This window comes from Centruroides sculpturatus, unplaced genomic scaffold (assembly GCF_000671375.1).
Source record: "Centruroides sculpturatus isolate CEXI.00-Female unplaced genomic scaffold, Cexi_2.0 scaffold2341, whole genome shotgun sequence".
Classification (NCBI taxonomy): Eukaryota; Metazoa; Arthropoda; class Arachnida; order Scorpiones; family Buthidae; genus Centruroides; species Centruroides sculpturatus.
The window spans coordinates 1-26,180 of record NW_019388725.1 but is presented as its reverse complement, the minus strand read 5'-3'; the positions used below and the strand labels follow the sequence as shown (position 1 = coordinate 26,180).

The 26,180-nt window shown below is 25.1% G+C and overlaps 1 protein-coding gene across 1 annotated transcript; it reads left to right on the top strand.

The window, feature by feature from the left end:
• Positions 1-1,681: 1,681 nt before the first annotated feature.
• On the top strand, positions 1,682-26,087 carry LOC111617057 (long-chain-fatty-acid--CoA ligase 5-like). Its single transcript, XM_023358393.1, has 11 exons — positions 1,682-1,978; positions 16,965-17,109; positions 17,187-17,295; positions 17,372-17,439; positions 17,513-17,614; positions 17,961-18,060; positions 18,227-18,406; positions 25,428-25,521; positions 25,598-25,745; positions 25,816-25,888; positions 25,952-26,087. Exons 2-11 carry the CDS (start codon positions 16,966-16,968, stop codon positions 26,074-26,076), a joined length of 1,143 nt encoding a protein of 380 aa, XP_023214161.1. The 5' UTR covers positions 1,682-1,978; position 16,965; the 3' UTR covers positions 26,077-26,087.
• Positions 26,088-26,180: the final 93 nt, after the last annotated feature.

The window sequence follows — 26,180 nt, the reverse complement described above, 5'->3', positions numbered from 1 at the left end:
TTTGTTTTGTTTTTTTTATCCAAGAGCAAACAATTACAACTAAATAAAAAAAATATCGATTTTCAAAATTTAATTTTTATTGAAAAACAATTATTTGGCTTCTCATTATAAAATTATTTTCCAGGCCTTTTTAAAAAGTATTATATAAAATTAAGTTTTTAAGTTTTTATATATATATAAGAAAGATGATTTTTAATATTGGAATTACAGTCGACCCCATATAACACTGTATTTGTAAAATCTAAGTGACTCGTACAACATGGAATTCATATAAAACGGAATTATCAACAGTGTTATAAGGGGTCGACTGTATATTGGCATGTGTAGTCTTTTCTGAAATTATTATTTTTTTAAACTATTAATTTCTTAATAATAATAAATGCAAAATAAAAATAAATGATTAAAAATTAGACTGAAATATAGTAAAATAATTTTTAAATACATTGTACTTTTTTTATTTATTTAAAAAAATTTGAATTATTAAGAATTTAAATTATTTATTTTTAGTGTTGAAATTTGAAATTAATTTTAAATAATTCACTATACATAAAATTATGGCAAATACATATTTTAAGTTAATTTGCTATAAATTATTCAAAATAAAAATATTTTTAATTATAGAAAAAAATGCGTAAAATATCGTAATTAATATTTAAAAATTTTACTTTATTTATTGCAATATTTTAAATACATTTAAAATTCTATTTAATATTATAATTAATATCAAATTGTAAGTTTTTCACGAATATTTTATATATTTTTTTAATATAAAATTTTGTAATTATAATATTTACAAGAAAACAAAAAATATAATGTTAAATATGTAAAAATAATTACGTAATAATTTAAAATTCAGCAATAAATTGTTTATGTAAATTAATTTTTAAATTTTATAAACCGAAATTATTTTGTGATTTGTACTTTCATTTTGAAAATGAAAGTGAAAGAACAAATCATAAGTAGAACATGTGGAAAGTATTAAAAATACCGTAAATTAAACTAAATATTTTTTATTATGATATTATTATTATTAGTAGTAGTAGTAGTAGTATTAGTATTATTATTTGATTAATGTCAACAAATTTTTATATATCGGCCATCATGTAACTATTATATCATTCATTAATGAATATTCTTTCAAAAATTGTAACAAAATCATATTAAAAATATTTTTGTTAAAAAATTTAGAAAATTTGTAATATATTTTATTAATGTCTCGTAATAAAATCGTTTTAATAGAATTTTCGTTTGATACTTATATTCGAGAAATAAAATTTAAATATAAATAATTGCGTCATCATAATCTCCATCCGGACTAAAAAGAAATTAACCTTTAATTTTTTTTTTGTTTTTTTCTTTCTTGTATATAAATAAAATTAAAATATTCATATTGTTAATACTTTAAAAATTAATTCAATATCAATAACATTATCTATACATAAATTTTTATAAAAATTATTAATTAATTTCTACTTGAAAATTAAACAAATTTTAAAATTCGACTAAAACATCACAATCTAACTTAAAAATAACATTATATTAATTATAATTAAATAATATAGTTTCGTTTCTAGAAAAATATCGCGTATAGAATTTCCAAATTTTGTTTGATGACGATAGGAAAATCACATTTCCCGCCCGACGTAAACAAAACTTCACGCTTTCTGCAATAACGGAAGTGACGTCGCTACACGTCACGAGTGGTACGATATTTTCGAACGCCACGATTAGTCGCCCCGAACCACGTGATATAATTTGATCGAATACACCTCCTACTAAGAAGCCAATGGGAAGTCAAGTTTACGTGACGTGTACTACGTCGCAGACTGGGATGAAGTGTTTAATGTCGGAACACGAATGAATTAACTTCAGAACCGGCTCGGGGTTTGTTATTAAATTTAAAAATTAATCCGTAATTTGTATCGTTTGGTGATTATTATAACTAATTCAGTTGACGGAGAAGTTATAAGCGTTGAAGGTGAGTCATTATGTAGTAACTTATACAATAACTACGAACCTTATAAGGTAGAATACGATACGTTTTTATAAATCGGGGATTTAATTTTAGTTTTTTTATTGTTTATTAATTAAAATATACTTCATATAAGTTCCTCATGATATATACATATTGTCTTTACAATTATATTACTTTGTATATTCTAAAATAAGGTTCAAATCAACAATATTTCATAATAATTTGGTTTATTCCATTATGCTAAACACAACAGTAAAACAATTTACTACTATAAAACAAGAATGAACACACAATTTTATTTACACAAGAACCTATTGTGATTTAACACTAGATACATAATGTAATGAACTGTTGATTTATTATTCAATTCAGAAGTGTATTATTATTATTATTTTTTCTAACTCCTAAAATATTGTACATTAAAGATATATACTTTTACAATTATACACTAAATATTCAAAGGAAAGAAATTTTAAGTTAATAAATTCTTTTCACACTATTTTGGAATTGTCAAATTTAACATTTTTTTTTTTTTGTGTAATTCAGTGTTTCTTGTGTACAATTTTAGTAAATAATAATAAATAATGCTTTATACAACCAATACTCTCATTATTTTTTTTATTAATAGATTTTGCAGATTAAAAAAAAAAAATTGAACTTGGTCTCATTCAAGAAATGAAGTAAACTTCATACTGGTATTATTTCATTTTTGTTTTTTTTTTTTTAATTTACAAATTTTTATTATTTTTCAAAAGATTTTTATGTTTTTGTTAAAATATGCCTTTTTTTTTCTTATTTTTATTCTTTTTTTTTATTTAGGATATTACTTAAATTGTCCTAAATTCAGTATGTGAAAGCTGAACATAATTATTAGATAACCTGACATTGTACTTGTTTTGTTGACATATTTTGAAGTAAATTATTTTAGAAACTTTTGAAATATATATACATATATACAGGCAAATTTTTAAGTCTGACATGAATTTGTGTAATTTTTCAAACTTTAGTAAAATACACACAGGATAACAGCATCGTTTCTCAAGCAAACAGATAAGAATATAATGGAAAATTTTGCTTTTAAATAAATATTACAACAGAATATAACAGAATAATGTTTTTAACAAAGTAACAAAACAAATGCATGTGGAAAAATATTGTTAATAAAAATTCCTTATTTTCAAAGTGTCTACTGTTTTGGGACTTTTATCCATTCCTAAATGACATCCATCTCTGACAGTTGTATTCTCTAAAAATCACTTTGTGACTAAAAGAAAAGTTTTTCACTTAAAATGCCATGTTTTCTTTTAGAATTATAATAATAATAATAAATTTGGAAAAGCTTCTGTTAGGTTCTGATCTATTTACCTTCTAAAATTTAATACATAGTAGAATTCGGTCAATTCTGTATAACCAAAATTATTGAAATATTTTGTCTTGGTTGTTGTTAAATATTACTATACTGGATTTTTTTCACAAAAATAATTTTTTTTAAATTGGATATAATCCTAAAAAATGTTCTCAGATTTATTTGCTTATTTTTGCCATTTGTTATATTTTAAGTGGATAAATTAAATGCTAATGTTACCTGTTGGCAATAAAATTTAAAAATTTAAGTTGATTATTATTATTTAAAAGGAGCTCAGTTAAAAATTAGTTTTATTGTATAATTCTAGCTAAACATTTTACTACTCAATATTCATTCATTTAAATTTAACTAGAATATAAAAAAGAAAAAAAATGGAAGAAATTTTTAGCTTTAATAAGAGGCTTCAGAAAGTTTTAACATTTTTTCAGAATTTATCTACTATATACATCTATCATTTAATTTGAACTAATTATTTTATGGGATCATTTGTAGTAATGGGTTGTATAAAAAAAGCATGTCAAATAGATAACAATCTTTTTTTTTTTACTGGAACTTCTAGTGTAAAATGAAAAAATTTAATTTAGATTAGCTAGTATGTTTTATATTTCAATATTTAACAAAGTAATAAGTTGTTCAATCTTTACAGTTCAAAGTTCACGTATTAAACCAGATAAATTAAAAACATTTGTATGCAAACTATGATAAGTTTTTTAAATATTTTCACTTTAATATATTTCATTTTTTATATATTACAAATTGTATCCTTTTTAACATTCTTTATCCTTTTTATTTAAATGTCTTGAATTTTTTCGAAAAATGAATTTTATCAGTATTTAGTCTAGATCTATTTCTAACTCTCTTATCTTTTTTGATGTAGATAAAATTCAATGATAGTGAATGTGGAGTGATTTTGAACAAAGGTTGATATACTAAATTTGGATTTAAGATATCATAAAAAAGTAAAGCAATTGTTTATATTGAGATATTTATATATACTTTTCTGATACACGAGTACATATGATAAGAGTTGGTCTTTCATTCACATTTCAGAGAAATTTTATAATTTTTATTATTACATAAGTCTGTAACGGCTGGAACATAGATAAATGTATGCATGGTATGCATTGTTTAAATCTTCCACCAAATATGTATTTGAATGAAATACAAAATGGAATCTTTTTTTTTTTTTAAGGTAAGGTAAATTTCAATGCTTGATTTAGGCCCTTATTATTTGTTGGAAGATTGTATGAAGTGTTTAATTTCTTAATATTTGTCTATTGTGACTATAATCTGTTAATGGGACTTATAATGATTTTAAATTTTGGATGAAATTAGATATTTTGAATCAGTCTCTTGGTTTAAAAGATTAAACTTATTGGTACCAGGTGCAAATACGTTTACATTTTTTTATTATTAGAATAAAGAACTAGAAGCATTATTAATCAATCTAAAATTTTAAGTGTTAATTGTGTTTTGGTAATGTGACATTCTTTAGTATGAAATGCATTTTGTTACTTTAAAGTCCATTTATGTTGAAATAAGTTCTGAAAATGTCTAAATTCCAAATTCCTACATTTTTCACTTGTATTACATTTCTTGGGGTAAAGTTTTTTACATTAGGAATTATAAACTTCCTAAATTACTTTTTCAAATTTATGATTTTAAGAATGTTGTCAATAAATGATTCTGTATTCATTATATGAAAATATTTAATATAATTATTGCATCTTAATATTAAAAGTACAATCTAAATAGATTGTAACTTATTGTAGTATTGTAAGAAATTATAGCAAATCTTTAATTTTTGCTCAGATACTGTATCCAGGGATGTATCCCAGGAATTTGAGTGTGAGTCACATGTGGCAGAGGGCTTGTGTAGACTTAGCATAGGTAGATGGATACAGTAAAAATGCAATAGCTGAGGATAACTAAAAAAGTTATGCAGTGTTACCATACTTCTTGTTTATTATATGCAAATCATATGAAACCAGATGTAATAATGGCAATACTCAATAAAAAGAGCTAAATAAGTATTGAATTTTATTTGCTACCATGTAGCTGTTTGAATAGCTTAGAATTTGTCTGATGCTCCTATTTTCTGTTTTGTCCAAGGATCAACTGTTTGCAATATTTTCTAGGCTATTTACATTTAAACTCAAGTGGAATGGCAGAGTGAGAGAAGTAAGAGTGTTAGCATTGAGAAATGACACTCCATCTGTGATATCCTTTAGTATATGAAAACTTATAAATGATTTAAGTTTGTCAATATTTTGAGTTGATATTTTTGAAAAATCTCTCAGGTTTCAAAACCATAAATTTGTGAATTAAAGGCACTCTAGAATTTTTTTTCGAACAGTCATTTTGAATTATTGTTAGTTATAGTAGAACTAATTTATACACATACACACACAATTCATAAATTGATTCATGAGATTTGTAGAAAAATTTATCAAACTAATGAATACTGCTGGTAAAGGTTTATTTTTCAAATGTTTTTCAGCTGTTTGCACAACTATCAAGATACTTCATAAAGAATACAGAATCTCCAATTTAAAAATCAAACATTTAGAACAATTTGAAATGATCATACTATAATGGTTGAAAAATTAAGTAGAAAATAAAATTTATAAATGGCGAAATAATTTAAAATACTAAGTGTGTAAATAAGTAAAATGTAAACAGAATAAATAACTAAAGTATTGACTTAAGTTAATAAATTGCAAGCAAATACAATAAATACTTTTTGACTTGTCTTATAAAATACAATTTGTTTCTAATTTCAGATCATTACTGTGTTCTCATTTTGAAATTTTATTTAAATTCTGTATTTGCCCAACTTTTAAATCTTGATGGCTGTATAAACATCCAAAAAAGATTTTTGAAAAAAGAATACTGCTGGTAAAGATTTATTTTGGCATTTTTATATAATCGGTTTTGCAAAAATGAACTTCAAATATCCATTGAATTACAAATTATTCAACTTTATTTAACATAACAATGTTACTCTAATATTCTATTATCTAGATTTTTATTAACTGCTATAGATGCTTTTGATTTGTTTCTACAGTTAAGAATTGAAATAAAATGCTTTAGTCAAAATATGGAAACTATATTAAGTCAATATTTTTGTTTTATTGAATTATAAAGTAAAACTTTTTTCTTTTTAAACTTGAAAGATGAATATTAGATTTTTCACTTTAGGAAATTAAAAAATGACTGTTAGATTTGATACAACTAAACTCATTTGTGATCTATTTTAAATTTTCAATAAAATTTTTAAAAAACTTTTTTTATGTATAAATCTTAAACTAATTCTATAACCTAGAGCAGTGTTTTTCAACCTGTGGGTCGCGACCCCCAGGGGGGTCACGAAGCCTTACACGGGGGTCGCGGGTAAAAGAAAAAGACAAGTGTTTGTAGGTCCTACACTATATTAAAAAAAACTACAATTTCAGCGAGAAGGCTGTACCTGTTTATTATACAGTACAGTTGGTTTTTTAATTGACATTTAGGTCCGAATGATGGGTGTCGTCTGTGCCTGGGTGGGTACGGCCCACCCCAGAAAATGATTGCTGAAAAAGTGTTGAGCTGACTTGTAAAAAGAAGTAATAAGTAGAGAGGTAGGAGTGAAAAACACTCATCCTGAAAAAAAAAAAAAAGTCAACAGCACTCCGAAACCATTGTTATTATAAGAAGGACGTAACATACTATACGTGTCTTAAGTTATTGTCGATTCTCCTTAAATTCTCATTTTAGTCAACAGTAATTTCTCTCAACAGAAAGAAAATTAAATACATAATTTTTTAAATCACTGATATAGTTTTAATATGGCCCTAGGGGGTCGTCAGAATTTTTTACCTTGTAAAGGGGTCATGTATTCAAAAATGTTGAAAAACACTGACCTAGAGGTTTGATTTTAATATTTTGGTTCTTTTGTTATAAAATGAAAAAAAAATTATAAATATTACAGGCAATAATGAAATAGTTATTTAATATTGTCTTGTTTAGATGTTTATATATTAAGAATTTGAGAGTCCAGCAAGATTGATCTTCTAAAACATCGCTGTCCAACTTATCATAGTCCGCGGGCCATATTTTCTTTATCAAACATTTCGGGGGCCAAGAAGGTTGATAAACCACACGACATTTGCATAGTGCTACGGTTCAGTAAGCACTAATTGGTCAGCGAGTCCGATGTTGACGCTATAAAAAGGCGACAGTTCGACACACCGGATATACGTCACTCTCGTCTAANTTTTTTTTTTTTTTTTTTTTTTTTTTTTTTTTTTTTTTTTTTTTTTTTTTTTTTTTTTTTTTTTTTTTTTTTTTTTTTTTTTTTTTTTTTTTTTTTTTTTTTTTTTTTTTTTTTTTTTTTTTTTTTTTTTTTTTTTTTTTTTTTTTTTTTTTTTTTTTTTTTTTTTTTTTTTTTTTTTTTTTTTTTTTTTTTTTTTTTTTTTTTTTTTTTTTTTTTTTTTTTTTTTTTTTTTTTTTTTTTTTTTTTTTTTTTTTTTTTTTTTTTTTTTTTTTTTTTTTTTTTTTTTTTTTTTTTTTTTTTTTTTTTTTTTTTTTTTTTTTTTTTTTTTTTTTTTTTTTTTTTTTTTTTTTTTTTTTTTTTTTTTTTTTTTTTTTTTTTTTTTTTTTTTTTTTTTTTTTTTTTTTTTTTTTTTTTTTTTTTTTTTTTTTTTTTTTTTTTTTTTTTTTTTTTTTTTTTTTTTTTTTTTTTTTTTTTTTTTTTTTTTTTTTTTTTTTTTTTTTTTTTTTTTTTTTTTTTTTTTTTTTTTTTTTTTTTTTTTTTTTTTTTTTTTTTTTTTTTTTTTTTTTTTTTTTTTTTTTTTTTTTTTTTTTTTTTTTTTTTTTTTTTTTTTTTTTTTTTTTTTTTTTTTTTTTTTTTTTTTTTTTTTTTTTTTTTTTTTTTTTTTTTTTTTTTTTTTTTTTTTTTTTTTTTTTTTTTTTTTTTTTTTTTTTTTTTTTTTTTTTTTTTTTTTTTTTTTTTTTTTTTTTTTTTTTTTTTTTTTTTTTTTTTTTTTTTTTTTTTTTTTTTTTTTTTTTTTTTTTTTTTTTTTTTTTTTTTTTTTTTTTTTTTTTTTTTTTTTTTTTTTTTTTTTTTTTTTTTTTTTTTTTTTTTTTTTTTTTTTTTTTTTTTTTTTTTTTTTTTTTTTTTTTTTTTTTTTTTTTTTTTTTTTTTTTTTTTTTTTTTTTTTTTTTTTTTTTTTTTTTTTTTTTTTTTTTTTTTTTTTTTTTTACTCCTTAAACTTTGACCTAATGAGGTTTTACTGTAATAGCTTTTTGGGAGAAATTATTCTTCTGCATGCTTGGTGAAGAAAATAATGCTGTGAGCCTTGTGGGATCCAGAAGACCCTGAAATAAAACACTACATTGTATGGTCTGTTTAAAAAAAATATGAATATTATTTTAGTGTGTATATATAATAGATTTATAAAAGACATTATTTGAAATAAAGCAATCATTGCTTTACATGAAATATTTATTCACACAACTACACAATAATATAACAAAAAAGTAATGTTTTTTAACAAAAATAAAAACTTTTTTTCTTTTGGAAATCATGACGTAATCTAACCATAATCTAAGTATTTTGGCTTAATTTTAATGGCACATAATATAATTATCTATTAAGGCATAAAAATTAATCATCTTCAGTTAAAATTTGAAATTGTGAATTCTGGCATTTTTCACATACTAATTTTGCATGTTCCATGCAAATAGGTCTGGAACATTCTTTACAGATGCCCAGCAGCTGCCTAAACGTTTATCTACTGACACTGTGAACGTGTTAAAAATCAAACACAAAAATTACGAATTTTACACAAAAAATATTAATTACAATTTTGCAACACAGCAAGCCTGGTGGGGTCTGTGACACCCAGCACTCACGCAAATATGTCTTGTTCGCACGATATTGTGCGATGCACTAAAAATTTGGTGGGGATCACCAGCACATGAATAGAAATGAAGCTCCTAATAATTTTAAGTTGCTATTGCAACAATTAAAATAGTTGTGACCTTTTAAAAATGAGTCGGGCTTCTGAGACCTCACCAGGCACTGCAAAGGTTTATAAAGTAATATAACATTAAAATATCACTTAAGATTAAGAATCAATAATTTATATTTATAAGCTTCAAACTTAGGAGAGAACTTTATTTTGTGAATATTTTTCTGATTTTGCAAACTATACCCATCATAAATCATTTTATTTGAAATTTTTAGCATTTTTCAGAAAATATTCTAATAGACTGATAATGTGAAAATTAAAATCAATTGTTGCTAAATATCAAGGTGAATTTTATTCACTGCTTAGATAAACAGTGCAAGTAGCTTACATTTTTTTTATGAATTGTAAGTATTGTATAATTCTAATGAGCTAACATTTTCCTTCTTTAACAATAATCCCAACACAAAGCACTATATAGAGGAATATTATGAGTAATTGTGGAAAGTTTTACATTTTAATCACATTGTTTTTGAATTATTAAAATAGTATCATCATGACTGGTTTTTCATGTTCTCAATAAGGGCATGATCTTAACAACCTAATTATAATTCTAACATATGAGCAAGGATGCAGTCAGTATAAACTGTTCTACTTAATAAATTTTTAAAAACTATTATTCTGCTTATTGAAATAATTTACTGTATATAGTAAATTTGTCTTTTTAAATGTCTTTTATAAAATGTTGGTTCTTTTGGTTTTAACTCTTAATCATAAAAATAAAAGTTTGCTACTGTAATTTTTTTAATATAAGGGGGAAAGCAACAAACTTATGCAAACGTTGTAAATATTTTAACTGTAGATTATACAGTGTGCTTCGGTGCTTGCTATTGTTTGCACCTTAGCACCCAGGTGGGGTGAGCTCCCACCCCCTTAAACCATATAACAAAGTATTCCATGAACACTCAAGTGGGCTACTCAAAGCTGGTACAGTTGAGTGGGCTACATAGTTAAATGTGATAGTCTTAGCGGAGTAATGAGGATGATTATATCGCGCATCAGATTAAAGTTACAACTGGCATCCCATTAATAGAAAAGAACTCATTTTTTAAATTTCAAAGATAGTCTGATTGCAATAAAATATTGAGATAAGAATTATTGATAAGAACAATCAAAAAAACATCTTGGTACAAAATAGTTGATTTTGTTAAATATTTGACAATTTTTTAATTACATTTTTTAATTATGCTTAGTTTTTTTAAAATAAAAAAAATATTCTTGATTTTATATTCATATATATTTTCAATATCTCCAAATTTAGCTTATGCTTTTGCAAATAGTGTGGTTTGTACTCTTTCTAAATTCAATTTATAAATCCTTAACTCTTGAATATCTTCTCAAATGAAATTGATATATGGTTACTGGAGGGATGCTGAGAGCCTTAAACGATCTGGCAGATGGATTTGGCCCCTGGTCTACCAATTGTTCATCATTGATTTGAGGGCACTAAAATGACTGGACAAAATTGACAATTTTTTATTTTGAGGATTTTCTATTACATGTACAAAATGTACATTGTAAGAAAATTTTCACCTTTTTTTTTTAAATCTGTTATGCTTGACATTTATTTTGATTTCTTTGGCCTGTCTGCTGTTCATTAACTATCAGACTTCAAACTAACAATGATTAGAAGAAACATCAATCATCTTATACGAGACCATTTTTTTTTCTAATGTTTTGAAATTTGTTTTTAAGAATTATAAAATAAATAGCTTTATAGCTTTATCTTTAACATTTGATAGATCAAGTAATAGTAAAATGTGAAATATTTAAATTAATGAAATTTAATGAACTGTTTCATTATTTCTTGATTTTTTTTTAAATTTATGATGACGCAAATTCAAACAATTTGTGTGGAACTTAATCAGACAGAAATCAAATTAGTTTTAGAATATTTTTCAGAAATTCATTAAATCTGTAATTGAAGTCATTTTTTTTTCTTCAGTTTCCTAGTCTTTCAAAGAGTCAGTCTTTTTAATAATATAGAACAAATTTTCATATTTGAATAACAGTATTTTCTAAATCTGTATAGTTTTCTTTAAATTTCTCCTGAATTTTTAAATATACTATGCATTTTTACAATGTCTAACATGCCTGTAAATCTTATTGTATCAATTTTATATAGTTGTATCAGTTTAGTGAATTTTTCTTCTTCTATAGAAAAGGACCTTTGTTTAATTTACATAGTTTTTTTACTGACCCATTTGTTGGTAAAAAATAAAGCCAGAATGCTTCAAATATTAAAAATATTATTGGAACAAATGAAAAATTTTCCACAATTAAATTTAGCTTTTTACTGGATTTATGAAAACTTTTTGTAAGACTACTTTTCAACTTTTAACATTATAAAATTCAAACATTAATTAATTTCAATTGATTAAAAAAAAGTTTTCGTAACTTTATCTTCTGAGTCATTTTTGATTCTCATGCTAATTTGGAGTAATGGAAATCCATCTTTTGAAAATATTTACATCTATATTAAATTGTTTTAGGTATTTTTCAGAATAAATTATGTTAGATTATAAATGGTGTCTTTTAAAGAACAAACTATTTATGCTATTCATAATTTAAATTTGATATTCATTTTTTTTTTTCAAAACTTTCTGAAACTAAAAAGTATAGAACAACAATTAACCTTTTTAAAGGTGTTTTCTTTACTTTTGTTTTTTATTAGTGTCATAAAATATTTTTACTTTTACTAATTGAGAGTAATTACGTAAGTCATAATTTTTAATTCTTGAAACATAACTTTTACAGTTTCTGAATGTTTTAAAAATTAACGTTCTTTTTTTAAATAGTTCAAAGAGTAAAAAGTAATTGTATAAGAATACTACTAAATTCAAGTGCTGTGTGTGTTTATGTATATATACATATTTCATATTCATTCATTCATTTTGAATTATGTTGTAAGTTTTGAGGAATAAATTTAAAAAGTTCTTGTTGAAAGAAATTATTTCTGTGATACAATAATGACAGTGTCTTTCTTAAATTGTAAATTTATTAATGACATTCATATTTTACACACCTAATTAAGTTTAAAAGTATTTATTTATATTACATTTTTAATATTAAGAAGAAATATAATGAGTTTTGTATAAACAGACATTATTTACATCTTAAAATGCAAAATTTACCAATAAAGTAAGTATCTTTTTTTCTCCTGGTTATCACAAATTAAAATGTTCTATCAATATTAATAATTTACACTTTTACCATCTGCAAAAAATATCCTCACCAAATTTTTCATAATATATACAAAAATTTATCACTACTAAAATCTACATACATTGTTCTGACAAATAACATGGTGCAAGATAGTTAAAGCAGCTAATACCCAACAAGTTAGTCAAATAACAACAAATATTTATGATAAATGAATATATAGTAGACTCTGCCAACTCTGACATTTGGTTTTTTTGAAATTTTATTGATAATAGAAAAATTGATTAGTGCCTTTTTTTATTTTTGATATCAAGAAGTGTGTGATATCATGCATTGCATTACAGTAGTCAGTACAGTATTCAGAATGTACAGTTTTTATTATTGTGAAATTGAGTTCTTCCTTTAATAATTCAACAGTATAACCTACTAAAGCTCAGTAAAGCTTCTGTACAAAGCTAATCTTAAATTACTGTACTGTACATTAATCTTGTTTTTCATGTCATTGGAGAAAATATCCTGCTAACTCTGATTTATGTAAACTTGGACAATCTTCACTCCCTATTAGTTGGGGCTTGCTGTATATTCTTTACTTTGCATGATTTTAAGTCAAATTGCATTAATTCAAAGTTGTCAGCATGGTTTTCATTTCTTAACTTGAAATTGCTGTACTTAACTTTGACTTGTTTTTCTGTGTACCTATTGTCCTTTGATAGGACTGTGATCTTCAATCATCTTATTCAGTGTGATTACAGATGATTATAAGATGAACAAGCACTATGGCTCATGCCAAACATTACACCACGCCATTAAAACCTTGTGCTTGATCATCTTCTGCTGATTAGTGCTACCAGTTTTGATTTGGGGACATAGGTGCTTTGATAATGTCCTCCAAAAGCATTGCGAACTGTACAATTTTATAATAAAACAAAATAACTTACTGGAATATAAATACTTAAAATAACCAAACACCTTAGTATTTCCAGCAACGAAGTATTTAATAAAATAAAAATGTTCGACTATTTTTAATAGTCTTCTTCAGTTAAACCACTTTAAAACAAAAAAAGAACGTAAAATAGAATTATTTTATTAAATACTTCGTTGCTGGAAATACTAAGGTGTTTGGTTATTTTAACTACAATTTTATAATTGTTCTGTGAATAGATTCTTGAACAGCTTGACAACAAATTTATGGCCACAGAAAAATTTGAGAAAATGAGTTTTGAACTTGTTGTTGGACTTGGTTTCAAGTTTTTTTTATCCCTTAAACTTCAACTTAGCAAAGTTTTACTGTATATAGAAGACTTATCTTCAGTTAAGCAAAGAATATACATCAGTTATTAATGTGTTAAAATTACAGTGCAAAAGTTTTTATTTGCTAATAATTATTTTCTGAGAGTAACAAAATAAAGTGTTAATACTAATGTATATTATATTTGAGCAAATGGATGTTCTAGTATGGTGGCAAAATAAATTTTTAATGAAAAATTTGAACAAGCAAGAGTATCTTAATTGGACGAGAAGTAAACTAAGAACATTTTTTATCTAGTTTTAAACATATAATAGCAGAACAATTTTTGTAAATGAATAAGTTAAATTGACACTTTTTTTTTGTTACATTGAGGGAATTCTTTGTCATTTTAGTAAGTTATGACACTATTTACTGCTAAATAGTGGGTTTATATTTGTTCCTTTCTATGACAGCAGACTTTTAATGCGAATACCTTAATCTCTGAAGTATGTAGAAATTATCTTTAAAGTAACGTACTTTTATAGAAAATTTAAATTAAAGCTTTTAGTATTAAGTTGCACAAATTAAAGGAAGTTCAGAACAAATAGGGAAAACAATAGTGGCTATTGATGATGATTTGACAATTAACAAAAAACAAAAATATGCTATTATATTCTAAACTCTTGTAATGTTTAGCGAATTAGTTCAGTTTCAATTAAGTCATATATTCAGTGATTTTTGTTTAAAAACAAATTTTACATTGTTTATGATTCTTAGAATGTTATACCTTTTTTGTTCTAAAAACAGAGTGAAATGTTTTATTTGGAATTTGCATTTGTCATCATACATTGTTTTTTCCTCCCTCCTATAAAATGTACAGTACAATATATTAAGTATCATTTTGTGGTAAGTAGTTTATGTAGATTATTGGAATTATTATAGTAGTTAATGTGTTAACTGGAATAAATTTTGAATTTTTAATTCTTAAAGCTACTGAATTTTAATTTGTTGTTTAAATATTGAGATGCATTCTTAAATTTTTTGACTAAGTAGACTTTCATGGCATAGTTAGACTTATATATTTTTAATTTTAATACCATGCTTAACATAACAAAATGCAAATATGTAAAATTGAAGGAATTAAACTTAAATGCAATTACTTTAGTAGTTAAAAATAACACCTTTTTTCAAAATTATTGACTAAAGCTAATCTTAATATTAAACTTTTTTTTAATGAGACTAAGTTACTAAGTAGCTTATAGCCATTTGTAGTATGTAATTGCATGGATTAGAAACATTTTCTCACCAGTGGCCTTTTTTTTTTCTTTTTAAATTAAAGCCCATTTCTTAGTGCATATTTTTATTATTCATCTTAATGAACTTCTTCCAAATTTAATATTAATCTTATTGATACTAATAAAAATAAGTAATTGTTTTTGAACTTTCAAACACTAAACTTTTAAGTTATGTAATCTAATGTAAGCCTATTATAATTTTGGCACTAATAAGAAAGAAAAAAATTGCTTCCTATGTTTAGATTGGTAAACAACTATTAAAATAGCCCATTGATATAACAAAATTATTAGGTTACCAGAATAACTTGACATTTTCTCAACCCTTCAGACTTCTAGCTACAATTTACCTTGAATTTGGAGGAGGATCTTATTGATTGGTTTTCTTAACATATAACCACCAATTTTGCAATGGGTAATTAAGGGCGATCTTTCTGTACGTCATACACAATTTATCGCGTATTAAGGTAAATTTAGTGGCAGTGGCAAATTATATAATTTTTTTTTATTTAGTAACCTTGAGGAAAACTTATATTCAGATTTTCTATCCGGAATTTAAGATGTTCGAGTAGATTAAGAACAAGTACAGAGTGTTTCTGTCGTCAGTTACACGCGCGTGTCCTTGCCCCCATTCTTTGTTGATTCGATAGAACACGCTTTAATCGTTTAAATGTGTCGTTTAGTTTTTGTCGCATTTACTTCGTAGACGAGCGTATTACTCACTCGTATCACTTATATTCGTCTTTTTAAACGTTAGGACGCATTCGTCTCACTTGACTTCGGTCCAGAAAGTCGATTTTGCGTCCAAGGATGAGTCCAATTGAATGAAAACCCTGCTTTGTTCGTTTACTAGGGCATCTGTTTAACGAATACGAATTCCCCAAATTCGTCGCGCGATTTTTTTTTCTATGGCGATTTTGTACGATCGTGAAAGTGCCAACTTATCGTAGAACTCTGCCATTTTAGTTCATTGTCTGTTAACTGTAATTGACTCGGCGCTATTTCCGCATTTATTTTGATTCCCGACATAAAAATCGTAGATATCCTGTCTCGCTGGCCATCGAGAGAGTTTAGGAGGGCTTTTTATTTATAAACTCGCCGTTCCTGTCTTATCGCGCGATAAGACGCTTTACTGTCAAGCATTGGTGGCTGGAATACGCCCAAATCGAAAGAGTTACTCATTCAGGCCTGATGAAAAACGTGATCGCTTTCGCATGCCGGCGCGACTCGGCGCGATGGCGCGATCTCGGGTTTACCAATCTTGGCTCGGTCTGACGATGTGTGACGTCACGAAGCGCGATGACGTAATAGTGGCGTGATGTTTTCGAACGGATGACCTTGATACATCTCAGATTTTTGTTGTTTTTTTTTTATATCGCAAATAAAAAAGAATACAAACAACTTAATTTTATCAAAAGGAAAAAAACTTATTTTACTTAAATATTAGTTAGCTTAAGTATGCATGAAATTAGTATTAATTTATTAGATTAGCTGTTAGATGTTATTGGATGTCTTCATGTGTTTAGTCAAGTTCTGTGAACTTGAAAAAAACTTAATGACTTCATTAGTTCACTTAGCCTTAGTAAAGCTGAAAAATCCAATGTATTTTAATATGAAGAAACTTTTATTCAGTAAAATGACCTAGATTTTGAACAATGTACACAGTATATAAATATAACTGATAGTAAATTTCAATTTATCTTAAAATACAGAAACATTTTACTGTAAAACTTTAGAAAATTTTCTCTATCTTTCCAAATATGTAATCGGCTTAAATCTTGTCAAGTAGTGAATTATGCAAGCTTATCTGTTAGCTTATAAGAATGACCTAATGCATAATCAAAATTTCCTTAAGTTTAACTTTTAATACATCTACCTTATTTTTTCTTTCAACCTGTTCTACAGGTTAATCTTATATGCTATGTTACAGGATGGACTATCTCCAGTACGTTGGTGGCATAATAGGAGCAACTGCAATTGCGAGTGCTGCAGGTGCGGCGGCATTATACTACATGAATTCCCCAAATCCCATTGTTCCGCCTGTCGATCTGAACAGACAGTCGATAGAGCAGCCGGTGAGTTTTTTGACATCTTCATAAATGTCGAATTATCGGTTTATTATAATTAAATATTGCCATATTATTATCTGTAGGATGGAGCACGTTTATCTTGTCTCTGCAAAAATGGCAAACTCTTTGAATATCTTTACGATGATGTTAAAACGATGTATGAACTGATGCGTAGAGGAGCAAGAGTATCCAGTAAATAGCTAATTATATACTATTTCAAATTGAGATGATAAATTTTTAAATTTTAATTCTCAATTTTTTTATTAAGATAATGGTCCCTGTCTTGGATGGAGGCCTTCCAAAGATAGTCCGTATAAATGGCTTTCATATAATGAGGTAAATATAAAGTAATTGTAAATTATTATTTTTATTGAAATACTTGAAGTCTTAATTATTTGAAATCTTTTAGGTGTTAACAAAAGCTGGAAATTTTGGTTCTGGTTTAGTTCATATAGGTGTGAAGCCAGGTCAAGACACATTTATAGGAATTTATTCTCAAAATTCTGTAGAGGTAATTTAAATTTTATGCAACTTTTGAATTTTAGAAATGAACTGAAATTTAAGTATTATTTTTTATTTAAAATAAATTTGACTGTCTTAAAAGCAAATCCTTTATTTTTAACAATATATTAACTTCTAATTTTAAAAATTAATAGTTTTTTAATGGATTTAAATTTAGTTTGGAAAAATTAAAATCCTATATTATCCTAGAACAAACTTCTTAAGTTACATATGTTAAGAATCTACTGTAATTTGTTTATAACATATTGCTACTAAAATCCTCATGAATTAATATTTTTATAACTGAAGTTTAATTCAGAAATATTTTTGTATTAATCACATATTTTATGTTATAGTGGATTTTAACAGAGCATGCTTGTTATCATATATCAGCTATAATTGTTCCTTTATACGATACCCTTGGAACTGAAGCGTGTACTTTTATTGTTAATGAAAGTAAGATATATATTTTTAATGTTAAATTTCAGAATAAACAAAAATTTTAGTTTAAAGTAATTTTAAAGTAGGTTAAAAATTCTGTAGTGATTTTGTTAAATTGTGAAATGATTGTTAATAATATATAAAATGTCTGTGTTAATTAAATTAGCTTTAATATTTTCAGCTGAAATAAAAACAGTTGTATGTGATAAAGAAGAAAAAGTAAAAACTATATTAGCAGAAGCAGATAAAACACCGGGATTAAAACAAATTATTACTACAGTGAAAATATCGGATGAAACAAAAGCAACTGCTGAAAGATACAAAATACAGCTGTATAGCTTCAGTGAAATTGAGGTAAATTAATCTGTTTTCTAAGATTTATTATTAGAGATTTTATTACTATTGACCTTCAAATAATTAACACCCATTTTAAAAGGACATTAAAAACAAATTTTGAATAAGTTTCAACAACCTAGAAGAAAATTAATGATTTAGAAATTTTAGGTAGTAACTTTTTTGCAGGAAAATTTATCTTCATGTTTTTGGTAGGTCATATGTTTCTCTAGTAGTTTTGTATTTGTGTATTAGAGTAGATCCACTTTATACTAAAAATACTAACAATAATGAGTAACAATCACCATTATAATCTTCTAAATATTTTTAACAATAGGACAAATCAAATCAATAAATAACTTTTTAGAAGTAAATGGACTTATGCTGTTTGAAATTACTTAAATTTAAGTGAATTTAATAATTTTAGCTGTCATTTGTTATAAATGCATTTTTGTGTGGACTTTTTAGTTAGCAGCTAAACCAGAATACTGTAATCATTATTGAAACAATTTTACCAATACATTTTTCCTAAGTAAATCTTGTTTTCTTTTGGAACTCTTAGGTCTAGTTAGAAATACTGATTGTTTTCCTATCATTTTGTAGTGTGTAAAAAAAATGACTTAAATTTAAGTTCTGTATTCATCAAGATTAGAAAACAAAACATGTTTGCTGATAGCACATTACAAAACAGTTACTGCTATTTTCATTTGCAGAAAATCAAACATTCTAGAATCTTAACCAATTTGAAAATATTGTATTTTATTTCTAATACATTCTCTACTGGTGATTCCCATGAACTTTGGAGGGTACTCTAAATTTTATAGTAGATGCAAACAGAGTAACATCTAAATGTCTCGTATACTGTTAATGCAGATAAGTTCATGTTACGAACAGGATTCCTATGCATCTGGAAAATTGGGACTTTCCATGACTTTTTCTAAACACCAATGAAAAGTCAGGGAATTTGCCTCCTTGGCTGCCTTTTTTTTTTTCTCTCACAATATGGTAGACCAAGTGCAGCCTTCTGCAGGTAATTTAATTTTGAAATCACGTTGTGTATTTTTTTAATGTTTATACAACTATTAGACATTTACTATTACTGATAGTACAGATTAATATTAAAAACTAACACTGATTGCTTATGTGAAGAACTACAAAATGCAACAGAGGAGATCATTGCAAAATGTCGGGGTTAAACTAAATCCCAAATATATAGTCATCTGTAAGTTTTAACACAGCTGTGTTAATTATGCTATATTGTGAATTTTAGAAAAGTTCTTTAATACTCTTAATAATCTAACATTAAAATTTTTTGAAATTTTTTAAACTCTACCAATCTCTCACAATTTGCCATTTACACTGTTTGAGGGCAAATGTTAATCAACTGAAAAATAGTATCATGTACTTTGTTATCATTTTATTATTTAATTAAAATTATCATTTTTTTATTTGAATAATTTTGATTGTGTAACAAAACAATTTCTGATTTTATAATTTTATATATATATAAAATTATATATAAAGTTCAGGAAATATATTAATAAATTTCCTGAACTTTATAATATACTAGCTGTAGTACATGCAACTTTGCCTGTGTGGATTTTGCAAGCAAGCCCCCATTTATATTCAGTATTTTAACAATAGTAATTGTTATATATAGCACCTACTGCTGAGAATGATGATGAGAATTGCTGAGAATCAAAAGAACTATTTTCAGTTTGATCAATTTTCTGGGACGTTTACAATTGTTCTATAATTGAACCAATATGTAATAACAAATTTGAATTTAAAACAGTTCAAACATTTGGTTAAAAAATCGAAATATATATAAAAATATAACAATGTCTGAAATGTTATCAATATAATATACCTAAGTACTCAATGAAGACTAAATGTAATTGAAAACAAAACAAAAAATCTCATCTAAAATAGTACAGTTGAAGCTGTTTTTTCAGGTTAAGCCTTAATACTCTCCCCCATGGTGGAACTTAGAAAAATCCCTTCTTAGTGTGAGTATTCGTGACTTACCCTTACTGTGTACCAAATTTCACCTCTTTAGGTTCAGCAGTTTGCTCTGGGTGATGATCGGTCAGTCAGGACAAGTAATTTTATATATTTAGATTAATAGAGAAATTTAATAAAAATAATATACTTTGTAAAGGATTTGTTAATGAAAAAAATAAAGCTATTATTCTTTCAAAGACAATAGATTTATGATATCTTATTAATTCAGAATTTTAAACTAAGATGTTTTTATTAAATTATTTTTAATTATAAAAATTATGTTAGCTTTAGTTATTTTTTATAATTAAATTTAAAATATCTAAGAAGCAATAGCCTATTTGCGTACTAAGTTATATGCTGTTTTGTCAATGTGCTTTACTGTAGCAGATGTGAGTCCGGGAATTTGTGTTGATCAGAGAGTCAGGGAATTTTGAAACAAAAATGTGAGTAGGAACCATGTATGAAGATGAAAAATATAATGAATGCAAATTATATTAACTAACTTTTCTTTAAATCTGCAGATACAGTTCAATAAAAATCTTGGCTTTAAACTTTTATTCATCACCTCCATACAATGTTGAATTTTCTTCAGAAACAATTTTTTAAAAAATAATAATGTATATGTATCACTGGAAGTTAAAGCACACATACATTTATATGGTACATTACATTACTATTGCTTGCTTATAGGAGTTTTTATTTTAGCATAATTTCCAACTTATAAATATGATAGTTAAAATTTCAAAATTAACATAGGTAACTCTTATATAACATGGAACTTCTACATCTTTTCACTTTCCATAATTTTTTAAGTGGAAAAAATCTCATGTAACATACTATTTAAGCTTGTGAGAAAATCTTGTCTTTGTTAAATGTAATTAATAGAACTATCTTTTTGCAAATTCTTGCAGATTTGCAAAGATCTGGAGGGATTTGTCCTTGTTTGAGATTGACTTAGTCAATAATCTCAAATGTACAGAAAAATTCAATTCTACTTTTATTAAGCCTAATTTAAAAGGCAGTGATCAAAGAACTGTATAAATTTTAGACTTTCAAAAAAGGGAAAGGGTACCATGCATTTTTTACATTTGCTTAAATTAAGTTTGATATAATAATCTGGATCATAAAGAAAAATGAACAATTTTTAGAAATGTTGCTACAGGATATCTAAGATTTTGAGGAATTATTGTTAGCTTTTGAAATAACTTTCTCATACTGATGCTTAGTCTAATGTGATTTTTGCACTACACAAGATTTTATAGTACAGTAGAGCTTCGTTTATCCGAAAGCCGATCAGCTGAAATGTCTTTTAACCAAAAGCGTTCCAGTTGTGCTGAATCTAATGTTTTTGATACTAGATTAACTTCTGAAATATAATTTTTTTTGTTCTTATATTTTTCAATATTTATTTTGTACAAACAAAATAAAGAAATAATTTTTAACAATACAATAGCCATGATTATTATTTTAAAAAATTATTTAAGCTTAACGTGAAAATTCAACGCGAAGTGCCACACAACAGAGAAAAATTTCAACAGGGAATAGGTTAATATATTTTTTCNTGGTCAATATATTACTTTAAATAAATTTTAATTAGCAAAATTTTGAAGTCTGCATAGAACACCCTAGTAAAAAGAATGAAATTATAAAGCAAACATACAAAAAAATTCAATACTATTTTTTTAAGCAGATTTACTTTAGATAGGTGAGACTTGTATTTTTGAATTTGAACAACAAAGTATTAATTTTTAACTTGGACTTGACTTAATTTATTAAAATAGTGCTTGATTTTAAAGTTATACTATTATTGAATAACTTTCAGCAGATAATTTTAAATACTTTTCAATCTCATTTTTAATTTAAGTATTTTAATTTAATAAAACTTTGAGAAAAACAATTATTTCATTACTATTTATTAATACTAAAATGTTCCAATTCTTGAAAGTCTGATTAGTTATGTTTAAAATATCATAAGGAGAAATATTTAGATAAATATTTTCACTTAAAGTATTAATGTTAATTACCATATTATATGGTTTGTTTTTAGCTTGAATTTTCTTAAGCACTAAAATTTTTCATTTCAATTTATTTATTGATAAGTTGTGTATTATTCATCATGTTGGTCATTTTTAAATTCTTAACCTGTAAACAATGCAGAATGGTCATGTAGGCCATTAGAATCTTTGCTGTTGAAGATAGTTGATTTGGCTGGAATTGAGGATTGTTGTTTGTATAAATAAAATGTATAGTTTCAAATGACCATCAAAATTCTTTATATATTTTATCTTAATACCACAAATGATCTAATTTTTATAGGTAAACTTTGATCATTTAAATTTTAANTCAGCAAAATTTTGAAGTCTGCATAGAACACCCTAGTAAAAAGAATGAAATTATAAAGCAAACATACAAAAAAATTCAATACTATTTTTTTAAGCAGATTTACTTTAGATAGGTGAGACTTGTATTTTTGAATTTGAACAACAAAGTATTAATTTTTAACTTGGACTTGACTTAATTTATTAAAATAGTGCTTGATTTTAAAGTTATACTACTATTGAATAACTTTCAGCAGATAATTTTAAATACTTTTCAATCTCATTTTTAATTTAAGTATTTTAATTTAATAAAACTTTGAGAAAAACAATTATTTCATTACTATTTATTAATACTAAAATGTTCCAATTCTTGAAAGTCTGATTAGTTATGTTTAAAATATCATAAGGAGAAATATTTAGATAAATATTTTCACTTAAAGTATTAATGTTAATTACCATATTATATGGTTTGTTTTTAGCTTGAATTTTCTTAAGCACTAAAATTTTTACTGTTTTGTATGTTTAATATAATATTATCTATTTAATTCTCCAATTTTATTGGAAGTACTACTTTGAAATTTAAATTATTTTAATAAGATTTAAATTTCATTCTGGATGAAGTGTTAATGAGCATTATATTAAAATGATATTTAATTTTTTTCCTTGAATATGGATAATTTTTCTTCAGACACTTTGTGAAGTCAAAAAGTAACATTGTAATCTTCATGAATAATATAATATATACTAAAAATTTTAGGATTATATTGAGTAAGGTTTTTTCAATTGAGATTTAATTAATATATTGACTAATGTATTAATTCTGAAGTTTTTACATAACATCAAAAACAAATGTAAAATTTTATGAATAAGTGTTTTTTAGTGATTTTTTTTCTAGATTTTTAATTTCTTTTTTCATATTAAGTTAGCAAGAAAAATGAAATCAGTGTTACTTGCCAAGCAAATTCTTCCAGCTTGCTATGAATTAATCCTCTGTGGTGTAAATAAGAAAAAATTTAGCATTATTCTGAAAATTAAAATACTAAATCCTTATTTTCTTGAGCAATGAAGGGTATAAAATAAAATTTTGTTTCCCATATTTTGGTCGCTTATTGTACTCCATCTCTATTTTACTATTTTGTAATCTGATTTACTATTAGTTTTTATCTTCAGTAAGTAGTCCAGCAAATCTTTATATTAAGCTATTAATCTTTCATTGGATGCAATTTGAAAAAAAATTGTCGGCCTATAAATTCACTATTGTCCGTCCATCTGTCTTTCCTTAATCTCAGTGTTAGATAAATGAAATTAAAGACCAGATGTGGAAATCTTAGGGGCAAGAGGCTCCAATTAACTATATGTATAGGAACTTCAATGCAAATTGGAAGTCAATTATTTCAATTCAAAAAATTTTCCCCTGAAAGGAGTTAGATGACTGGCATGACTCCATTCCTAATGGGAAAAGTATGGTGTACAGGGGCAAGACATCACATAATACAAATTTGAGGTGGAGAGCATATACTTTAAATTAAAACTGAAAAATATGATTTAAAAATTGCATGTTAGAATTGTGATGCTGTTGCAATATATAAGCTTGTTTAAGTGTTTAAGATAAATTTTTTATTCTTGCAATAATCCTTTAAATCTTGTTTTTAGATATTTATTTATTGAAAAATACATGTTTTTGAAGTTACATAAAAAGTAATTACTATAATAGACATAGCTTTACATGGGAAAAATCCATGTGATCACATAGCTAATTTAAATACATTTCTTAGTTTATAATTCAATCTCTAGTTCAGTGATGTTTGTTCAATCTTTTTGTTAAAAATGTCAAAGAAGTTGTGGAATGAAAGATTTTTTTTTCATTTTGTTGGTATAAGTTTTTTTGAAGTGTTTTGAAGACCAAGCTTAGACAAAAAATTTAATACTTGTTAATCAGATATTAAGTTTTTATGTAAAATCAATGCAACTGCTTTAAGTTTCTGAACAATGCTTTTGTATAATGTTACAAGAATCCAGAAACCACTACAAAAATCAACATCAATGTTTTAATAGTTAGAGGATAGCTAATAAATTAACACAAACTATTCAATTAATTTATGCTTTTGATTTTCAATTTCACCCAACAAATATTAGTGGTTGTATAAAGTTTGGATCTCATTAGGTCTGGATAATCTAAATTTTGGCATAACACTTGCATTTTATGGATTTGAAAGTTCTTGTATTTAAGTGACTAATCTCAGGATCTAAAAATGGAAAGTTTTACTTGTCCTGAAAGTGATATTTTTTTTAAATTTGCATTGTATAAATGAACTGTAAGAAATAAGTTTAAATATTTAACTCTTATTTAACTCTTTGGCACATAAAGACTATGTACCAAAAAAAGCATCAGATGGTCCTGACTTGTAGTTGCATAAAATTTGTTATTGTTGTACATTGAACCTTCTTGATTCAATCAGATTTCACAAAATTTACTGAAAAAATTAAATAGTTTCATTTGTATAGATAGAGGTAAAGATAGCATCTTGATGATTCAAATGTCAACTTGCTATTGTCCATTTGGTATCAGCATACCCAACATCAGTTATCAGTCTATTAAAATCTTCTCATTCTATTTATTTTTAGAAAAAATAATTATTACAGCAGTTTTTTTAATTATAAAATATACTTGAAAGAATCTAGTTGAAATATTTTGTTCCTATGTACAATCTTAATCAGAATAATTATTTTTAATAAAGGTTCAGGCAACAGTAAGTGGAAGTTTTGCAAAAAAGTTTCTTTTAAATTTTGCAATGAAAAGAAAGCAGTCAGAATTGAAACGGTAAGGTTGTTTATAATACTGCTGAAATCTATTTATACTTATTTTAAGGACTTATAAGCTATCTTTTTAAATTTAGATTGGTTATCAGGAATAATTCAGCTTGGGATTTTGTATTTAAACAAGTGAGAGAAGGTATGGGAGGAAGGCTTAGATTGCTGGTTTGTGGATCGGCACCATTGGCTAGCAACGTGTTAACCTTTATTAGATGTGCTCTTGGATGTGTTGTAAGAATTTTTTAAGATTCTTTGTTTGTTTTTTATTACTACAGTAGATACTAATTTTCATAATATATAGGTTGTAGAGGGATATGGTCAAACTGAAGGTGTTGCACCATGTACTTTAACAGTTCACGGAGATTATACAGCTGGTAAGTATTACTGTGAGTAGAGTTTTTCTTAAGTATTTTGTTTAATTATGACTTTTAATGTAGGACATGTTGGACCACCAATACCATGCTGCAAAATTAAATTGGTTGATGTTCCTGAAATGGAATATTATGCTTCAGAGAACAAGGGTGAAGTAAGGAAAAATTTTTGTTTTAAATTATATAATTAGGGTTAAAAATTTTAATTTCTTTTTTCATATTAAGTTAGCAAGAAAAATGAAATCAGTGTTACTTGCCAAGCAAATTCTTCCAGCTTGCTATGAATTAATCCTCT